The sequence below is a fragment of the Austrofundulus limnaeus genome, unplaced genomic scaffold (assembly GCF_001266775.1).
Source record: "Austrofundulus limnaeus strain Quisiro unplaced genomic scaffold, Austrofundulus_limnaeus-1.0 Scaffold223, whole genome shotgun sequence".
Lineage (NCBI taxonomy): Eukaryota > Metazoa > Chordata > Actinopteri > Cyprinodontiformes > Rivulidae > Austrofundulus > Austrofundulus limnaeus.
In genome coordinates, this window is record NW_013952625.1 from 764,280 (window position 1) to 774,173 (window position 9,894).

The window sequence follows — 9,894 nt, forward strand, 5'->3', positions numbered from 1 at the left end:
ACTTACATTCTAAATTTGTGACATTCATATTAAATGTGAAATGTCCTCAGCGTACAATGTTGCTGAGTGTCAGAGTGACTGTGGAGAGCGGCTGAAACATGGGTCATCATGAACACTGTTTGGACTGAGTGTATTTCAATGAACCAGAAGTAGGCAGGAATATATCTAGACCACGATGCATCGCAAAAATACTGACACCGAGCATGCGCATTAGTAACTGCAAAAAAGCTTAGTTAGAACCCTAAATCCTCCCAGAACCATGGGCATAACTTTAAGTCTACCATTGGGTGGGGGKTGGCGGGGGGGGCTCTAAAATTCTGCATGTAATTTATAGTAATAATGCTCATACATGACAAGTTAAAGTTACCTAAAGACAACAAGAGAGCTGCATCTGTCTATTTAACCTGTTAATTTTTATTGTGTTTGAGCAAATTATAGCAATTTATTGRGGGGTTATTTGGACTGGATCAAGTYATTGTGGGGGTCATAACCCCCCTAACCCCCATGCAAATTACGCCTATACCCTACTGGAAAAGCGCCCCTTCACTCCACACTTGATAGTTTTGGTCAAAGTATGATAGTTTTAAAGTAGCATCATCTCCATATCTCCAATAATTACCTCCATGAATGGTTGCCATATGGGCATAAATAAACCATAACCAGTCCCAACAGAAGTTGCCTTTCTTTTGAAGCAAATAGCAGATATTTTTATTCTGCAAAAGATAAGACATTCACAAAAAGGAGTAAACAAGACAAGTCGAGTTTTCTCTTTGAACCTTAAAAAAACGTTTAATTCAAATTTGTCCACACTCACACACATAGACAAAGTATCATAAAGTATAAATGTTTACATGTTGATCTATGTTAGTATGTACTCCACACAGTTTCATTAACCCCGAAAAACATTCGTCCCTTTAAATCAGTTCACACTGACATGAATTCAAACTGATCCATATTATCTTTTGCATCTGTTTCTGGTGACTGACAATAAAAAAGAAAAACAAACAAACAAACAAACAAGCGATGACCACATTCTGCAGAGCGATTCGAGGCTGGTGAAATATAGCAGTTCCAAACTTGTCTTTATGACACTAAGCAGAAAGCACGGTGCAAATCTGAGCTCAGACAAAGTGGGGTTTAATCCTAGCTTTTGGAGAATTTGCTGCTTACTCATCGATCCAAAGTTTTCCCTCTATGAACATTTACGCTGACGCAAGAAGACACAGAAAACTCAAAGGGATTCATGATTAAATATTTGTCCGTATGTGAGCTCACCAAATACAAAACTTTGAAAATGGCCACATATAAAGAAAGCAGTCGGCATATAAAGTGACAGGCAGTCTTCACCAGCGGATTATATGAACTATCTCTTTCAGTCATCAAATGGATARAATAATAACACTGTCAAATACACCATATTAAAGAAAATGTAACATTAAAATGTAAAAACAGGAATGAAAGTAATTAATACCATATATCAAGTATTTATATTATATACAAGATTTAAAAACCAAAACCTAAAAAGTGATGTAGTTTTTAAAAAGTGCCACAAGAGGGCAGCAGATATAGATGCTCAGGTTTCCAGTGAAGCATTTCTTTGAAGTTCAAAGGATGTTCTGCTTAGAAAATAAAAATAAAAACACTTTTCTTTGTTTATAACCCACCCTTAACCCCCTCAGTTCCACATAAAAATATTATCTTTCTTTGTATTACTTCTCCTTCAGTCCCACTTAGCAGCAGCAACAATAAACACATCATAATTACTGAAAAGAAAAACAAATACATTCTTGTCTAGTCTCTCTGTTATGGAGTCTCTCTGTGTAAAATGGCAGCTCTTTTTTTTTAAACTGATATTGACTCGGGTGAGCACAGTGACCTCAAACGTCTGAAAAGAAGAGTCTCGTGCAGCCAGAAGGAGCTGAGACCATTTCTGCAACAGCTCTGCTTTCCAAKTTCACCACCCCCTCCAGAAGTTTCTCCTCTCGTTGCATCATGTGGCTGTTGAAAGTCTGCGCTCAGTCCCTGGGTAGACACTCCTCCTCGGTGATCCCCTGAGCCCTCAGCTCCTCCAGAACGTTGTCCAAGTGGCCCGGGTCGGGGTAGCCGTGGCCCGTGAGGTTGGAGCCAAACTCGGTCTTGTGGTGCACCTCGTTCCAGATGACGGTGTCGGACTCGCCGGTGGTGCTGGATGTGCCCACGGAGAAGATGAGCCTGCGGTCCCACGCCACCAGGAGCAGCCTCAGAACCTGAGGGAAGAAGTTCGAACATGTCAATGAGAGAATTATCGACACCAGGCCATTAAATTTTGACATGGGGTACGTTTCTTTAGGTACCTTGCGCCCCTTCTCGCTGTCGGGAAGGTAGCAGTGTCTGGGAAACCCACGCGCAGTGAATGGTTTTCCGGGATTTGGGTGCTCGGGACCCTAAAAGACAAGTAAAATGAATATGAAAACACAAGTGTAATAAAGCTTTTTGGTCTGGATGGTATAGATTCTCAGTCATCCAACAGTCCTAGAACCAATGCTCTGACTCCACCTGGATGCCAGGAGGGATGTTGTAGATGATCCGGATGGTTTTGCAGTCAGGATGTCCCGGCAGCGAGTGGGGGATGACGTGGTACTCCATCTTGCCGGGGGGCTGATTGCCGGTCTTGACTCCATAAATGGTTTTGCACGTAGGACACTGCAGGCTGCCGTCCTTATTGCCRTTGTTGTACATGGCGACGAGGCACTGGAGGTGGTACTGGTGACCACATTGAGCCAGGCGGCCCACCGACTCGGCCCGGGAGATGCCACCCACGCCAGGACCCTTGTAGCCTGATGGTCCGGACAGCGCCTCCATGCAGATGGTGCAGTCCTGGAACGGGAAGACCAGTTCAGGTTTTGTTTTTGCCCATTTGTTAAGAAGGAGACTCTGAGGTTATTGGTGTGTGGGCGGAGTTTGGAAAAGACACGATTAGTCTGTTTGACTTTTGTGGGAGGAGTTTGTTAAAGACGTGATTGATTAGGAAGCCATAKCAATTTGGTTGGGTGAACACTGGGCAGCTGGGGGGGGGGGGCTGTACCAATTCAGGTTGGTTTAAAACAGCCTCAGAAACGATCGCAATTTTGGAATATGAATATTATTCATAAATTGAGTCAGGAAGGTGCTCGTTGAACCAAATTTGAAGTAAATTATATTTACAAGTTCACAACAATTTTACTATTACCAATCCCTCACACGCCTATGTATCGCAGAGACCGCTACCAGCATTAAATTGCACAGCAAAGTACTAGCTATGTATCTAGTTGGCGTTTTTGCTCGTYACTAGATAATGAACCAATTTAAAATGTGTTATTTGGTAAATGATCTGTTATGTGTTAATGCAACATTTGTTCCTTCCTATTGTTTCATAATATTTTTATGCCTGAAAGACTCAAACGTCAGACAGAATTAAACGGATTAACAAAAAGAAATTATAATTCATTTATGGCAATTTTCAAAGGAAAACKTTTAGACCTTCAAAACGTCTGAAGAACAAATCAAGTGCACTTTAGAAGATTACAAGAACTGGGAAATGACTCAACTTTTATTCAAGTCACAGATCTGTATTTCTTTTTATCGTATCAACCTTTAATTTTATTACTTTTTCTTTAGTCACCTTATCTTTTTTTAATTACAACTTGAGTGTTTTGGAGTAACCAAGTCAGTAAAATAGTTTGTTRCACACACACAAAAATGTCCAAGGTCATGAGAAAACAACTATAGACACAACAATTGCTCTTAGAATTACTCTAAAAGAACTCACCTCCTCTGGAGGATTACGGACTTTCTGAAGGTAACGCTTCACCACTTCCTCAGGTGTTTTCCCTTAAGAAAAAAAAAAGAAAAATAATTCATAACATAAAAATTGCCAGTTTATAATCCTCACTAATCAACACTCAGAAGACCCACTGGTTTGTGCAGCAGTAACCTACCTTTCCGGGCTTGTTTCTTTGTGGTTTTGCGACAGCAGTGACCCAGACCGGGCACAGGTTTGATGTCACTCTTGCTGACAGGTGGAGGATGAAGCACCAGCTTTGGAGGGCGCGTCAGGCAGACAGGAAGTCCTGCGGCACTCATCAGAATGCCTGTAATGCCTGAGAACAACCAGCAGAGGGTGAACTGTGACACACTAATATACATTTATACGTCTATCAGGGAGATTGTTTCTCAATCAAAATACCAGTTAATTCCGGGCTGATCACAGAATTTAAGGTRGCTTAAMCTAACATGGGTCAAAATGACCGACRARGCCTCAGTTTTGACCCAACAGCAGCAGGAGGGTTAATTTAATTTTTCTGATTATTACATAATTGATAGTGTTTACCTGCCAGGGCTGGGTGCACAGGACTGGATCCATTTAGGTTCTTCACGGGAACCGTTGGCACTCTGAAACACACAGGAAAACAAATTTGCTTTAGTTTGCACAYTGATGACACGCCGACAAAAATGACCGGATTGACCCGGTCACCTCAGTCCAGACTGAAGGAGCTAAATCTGATGAGTCACTTGGAAACAGGTGGAGTCCAACACAGGTGACCACAGCAGATGATTGATTCAAGTTCAATACATGTCACTGGGTTAAGAGGCTTTTGCCAAGTCATGGGAACAGATGTTGATGTGTTCGACTCAACAATATTGTCCTATAATTCCTAGAAAAACAACGTCCAACCATTAGTTAGGTTTTTTACTTTTTCTTACAATTTATTCAAAACGAKTTGCTGCTCATCTGTGCTACCCACTTGGACAATCTCCCTTTGTTGTCCCAACAAAGACCCTCACAACCACTCAGGAGGGAGGGGAGGGAGGGAGAACTGATTTGTGTGTGAGTTCAGGTCACAAAAACAAAGGTTACTTTTTGTATTTTGAATGATTCAAAATGTCTTAAAAAACAGTAAAATAAATCATTTTTAAAGACAAAACAAAAACATTTAGGATTTTCTCTGTTTTGGATGACGGAGAATTGACACCAACGTTACAGAGAAACTTTTAAATGTTTTGTTTCGTCATTCATTGACAAAAGTTTACTGTTTTTGAACAGGAACCAAAGAGCATTGTTGACCGAACACAAAGCACACTGAAGTGAACACTGAGCAAAAAAACAAAGAAAACCTTTTGCAAGTGAAACTGGTGTGCTTTTGTTCTAAACGTTTTGATTTCCATTTTTAATTGGTAACTCTAAAATGCCCCTAAATGTGGGTGAGACTGTGAGTGGTTGTCCCTGTGATGGACACCTGTCCAGGGTGTCCATGCCTTTTGCAGGGATAGTGATTCCTGGATTTATGTACCAACTCCCCAGTGACCCAGAAAAGAAAAAGCAGGTAAAGAAAACAGATGCCTGAATGCACTCTTTAAATGTTGCAAATAAACCCACAGGTGTTTAACCACCACAGTAATCCATCTGCTAATAAGGACAGTAAACATTTACAACAATTTGCAARGACTGAACACATAATCAGCTGGCCATCAGAGCTGAGTACTTACGGTCTGCCTCCTTTGATAACCGTCATTGTTGTTGATCAAAATCACAAAGACCAGATACCCCAGAAACTAAATCCACTGGTCGTTCTTTCCACCTGCTTTTCGAACGTGTCAAACCCTTTGTTTWTGTCCTCTCCGCTCCCTCTCCTTCTGAGCTGGTGTCACCTCTCCTTCCTGTTTTTAAAGGGCTAAGCCGCCTGTTCCCATCTGTTGACCAAGCTCTGGTTGGAGGCCACTGATTTGCCACCAGGGAGGGATTACCTGTCAGTGATCACGTCACGCAGCCAGGCTGTCAAACGGGCTGTCAGTCACGAGCACATACGACTTTACTGTACCTCATCAAAACAATAAAGAGTAGAGACATGACAACACTGATCATTTAATTTGAGGTATATTCTAATTATTGATAGCTGCGAAAGGCTAAAGAGTGACAATGTTTTGACCTGCATTTGCATGTAGCTATTGGTTTGTCAGTAAAATATCTCCTGTACCACAGGGTGATTTTTTTATTCTAACGCCCCCAATGCATCTCCCTCATAGCAGAGAGGTGTGGGCCAGATGTTGTCAAGCTGGCACTGCTGGAATGGCAAGTGATTTGTCAACCAGATGGCCAGGTTTGGCAATGATGGCACTGTTTCTAACAAGGCATGCCATAACTGTCCCAGTTGTGGTTTGGTTTATGCGGCCAAAATATGTCAATGCCAGAAATGGCTCATTTGTGGTTTGGTTTATGCGGCCAAAATCTATCAATGCCACAACTGGCCCATTTGTGATTTGGTTTATGTGGCCCAATCTATCAATGCCACAACTGACCCAGTTGTGGTTTGGTTTAWGTGGCCCAAATCTGTCAACGCCAGAAATGGCCCATTTGTGGTTTGGTTTATGTGGCCGAAATCTATCAGTGCCACAACTGGCCCAGTTGTGATTTGGTTTATGTGGCCCAAACCTTTCAATGCCACAACTGGCCCAGTTGTGGTTTGGTTTATGTGGCCCAAATCTTTCAATGCCACAACTGGCCCAGTTGTGATTTGGTTTATGTGGCCCAAATCTTTCAATGCCACAACTGGCCCAGTTGTGGTTTGGTTTATGTGGCCCAAATCTATCAATGCCAGAACTGGCCCCTTTGTGGTTTGGTTTATGCAGCCCAGTATTCATGCCGAATGTTTGAGTGTTGGTGCCCTGTGTGGGCCAGAACTGAGAAAGATTAATTTTGCTATGTGGACCTACAGCTGGATATTTTTTTGAACTCAATCCACTTCAAGATGGCCGCCACAACTAAACAACCTTAGCAAACACAAAAATATCTATAAATCAGTCAATTTCTCAGATGTGGAACTATCTAATAACTTATAATTCATCATCYGTTCTTTTTTTAAGTTTGCTGCTCACGCTTGGAGTTTACTCTTTCTTGTCTGATAACAAAATATTTCATGAATTGCGGAACAGATTTTAATGAAAATTTCATAAAGTAAWCACTGGTTGTACGTTTACARTTAAATAAATTTGGAGTCAACCTGATTCAAGATGGCCGTTGCAGCTATTTGACACAAGTAGTATAACTTTGTCATTAAATTAGTTTATGCACCAACTGAGCATCCCAGCTGCCCATGAAAAGCTCTTTACAAAATTGCAGAACATGCACTTTGATTGACGTTTCTGTGTCAAGCAGGGAAACGTGAGCGATGAGATCAAAAGACAGAAGGAGGCTGGAAGAAAAGCAGAGAAAGGCCAGGTGAAGAAGAAAAACACGAGTGTCACCCTGTCACGTTTGCTTGGATCCTGATCTAATCTGGTGGCATTAAAGAACCCTCCATCTGCAGCGCTGGATAACACACACACACACACACACGCACGCACGCACGCACGCACGCACACACACAAAAGATGCCGCTCAGAGCAACACTCACCTTTATAGACACAAGCTCACACCTTAAATTAGGTTAAATGAACAATGAACCCTGGCAGGAGATGTAAAACACTTGGGGAGGGATTGATTTATATATGATTTAGTTTCTGAGGAATAAAATCACACAAGCTTGTGTGAATGCAGAGGTGATTGTAACAGGTGTGCACACCAGGAGAAAATCTCGTCACTCGGGATAATCGGTGACATTGGAGACCCCCCCCTCAGATTTAAAACTTCACTTAGAGTCCATCTGCTTCATTTCACTGCACACATAATCACAGTAAACACAAAGGTTCACTCCCAAACCCTTCAGCAAAAGGTCATTCTAAAGAAATACACAAACATTTAGATTTAGTGTGCTTGTAGTATTGTTTTTCTTGTGCCAAATAAATCACTTTTTTGAAAGCCAGAGCACATCCTAACTTTTAAGGCTCACACATTAAAAGTGACAAACACTTTTAGATTTGACTCTTTCTTAAACAGATATGAAAAATATCTCAACAGCATGTCGAGTGCCTCGACATGCAGAAATTAAATTCGGGACAAATATTTTTACCAGCCCGAGACATTAAAAAACAAACGTTACTTAGAGGTTTATTCTCTAGTTAATCAGTGATAAACCAGTCTTTTAAAAAGTAAAGTAATAATAATGTTAAAAAAATCTAATATTTATATTTAGGCCTTTGGATTACCTTTGGTATGAAGGCCTGGTATATAATTTTTTATTTTATTTTTCTTCTTTCAATGAGTCACTTTAAATATCTAAGCATCCCCTAAAGGTCAAAAAATGTTGCTCACAGATTATTAGTTGTGAACATTTTCATATTTTGGGAGGTTCAAAATTAGGTGTGGAAAAAGTGACTTTACAGCACCACCTTAAATAACAGACAATAAGAGCGCTTCGACATGCAGAAATAAAATTTATTAGTCAAAGATATAGAAAAAACAAATGTCTCTAATTATTCAGTGAAATCCACTGTCTTTAAATAATAAAATAAATCTAATAACTATAGTTAGGTTTTTGCACTACCTTTGGTAAAAAAAAGACTATTGTACCATTTTTTTCTTCTGTCAATGATGAATCTCTTTAAAAAGTTAAGCATCCTTTAAAACTCTAAACATGTTGCTCACACATTAAGTTTTAAGTACATTTTCAAATTTAAGAGCCTTGAAAATAGGTATGAAAATGGGGCTCAATAGCAGTAATAAAAATATATTTTTGGATATGAAACTATTAACTTTTTAGAATGAGCTTTGCTATGTCAGAGTTTTATTGTTTTTACAGTTTAAAACAAATTAAGTCTAGAAACATGCTGCATCAGCAGACCCAATAAGCTGTTGTTGCTTGATGAATGAGTGAGTTACTTGGACGTAACGTGGATTAAAAGATTAAAACTCTGTGTTCGCCACCTTTTATGTGCATCGGTGCTCATGAGGCGCCATAAACACATTTGGGCATAAAAGCTGTGTGCACAGAACCCGATGATGGGATCAGAGAGGCTCCTGATCCGTGACGTTAGCTGTTTTACTGCAGCAGCAGGTTCAACCATCTGCTGCAAAGGCATGCACTCTCACCTAGAAACACTCACAGAACCAAGTCGTCACACCACTAAAACACGAGAGATTACAGAGGCAGAAATATTAAGCCTCTGCTTTGTAGTATTCACCTGAGGCTTAGCTGGTGAAACTGATGCAGTTTGAACGGAGGCTCTTTGAGGTAAAGCGAGGATTTTGAAAAGTTGGGTTACTGTGCCGAGGCATAGATGATTTGGTCACGTGAAAATGATCCTCAACATGTTTGATCGCAGCTGAAGCAGCTGTTTAGCACAAAATTGTTAAATTTTTTAAAAATAATAAGGGATAGGGATACTTGTCCAAAATGGTTACAGCTACATTTCTGCAAAGCTTCACAAAATGCATTTTAAGGCTAAAAGACACTTTCACTAGAGTTTTATACAATTTAAAGCTGTATTCCACCCACCCAGAGCTGTCACTGAGTGTATATCGTCAACATTAGCATGATAAATGTTTGGGAAACATTTGTGAGAACTTGGCTGGCCRTATGAAAGTCTGTCATTGTTTTCCACAGAACTGAACAAGCCTGGTAGACTTTGTCACAAAGATTAAAGGCTCCAAAATTCTAATGAGCACTGATCCAAAACTTGGTGTACAAAGGGCTCCAAATGAATAGGAAATTCCTTCAATCTACAGTAATTAAAGTGCTGCAGTTTTGCTGAGCTGACTCCCAAAGGATATGGTCATCAGAAACATTTTACTTCTCAGCTGTAATGTTATTAACTAAATAATTTCTTTCCTCAAACTGTTTCAATCTCAGTCTACATTTTGACATTATTTATTTTGTGCCACCATGGAAGAGGGTGATCATGCAATTGCCTGTATCAGTGTGTAAATATACAGCGGGTAAAATAAGCATTGAACACGTCACCATTTTTCTCAGTAAATATATTACTAGAGGTGCTAATGAC

General features: G+C 40.3%; 1 protein-coding gene across 1 annotated transcript in view; it reads right to left on the reverse strand.

Moving 5' to 3' along the window:
• Nucleotides 1–762: 762 nt before the first annotated feature.
• Nucleotides 763–9,894, reverse strand: part of dtx4a (deltex 4, E3 ubiquitin ligase a) — a gene marked incomplete in the record, with an annotated part of 41,717 nt that continues 32,585 nt past the window's right edge. Inside the window, 6 exon segments of the mRNA XM_014019542.1 lie at nucleotides 763–2,246; nucleotides 2,334–2,423; nucleotides 2,536–2,856; nucleotides 3,788–3,849; nucleotides 3,957–4,118; nucleotides 4,349–4,410. Coding sequence (XP_013874996.1) covers nucleotides 2,016–2,246; nucleotides 2,334–2,423; nucleotides 2,536–2,856; nucleotides 3,788–3,849; nucleotides 3,957–4,118; nucleotides 4,349–4,410 — 928 coding nt within the window.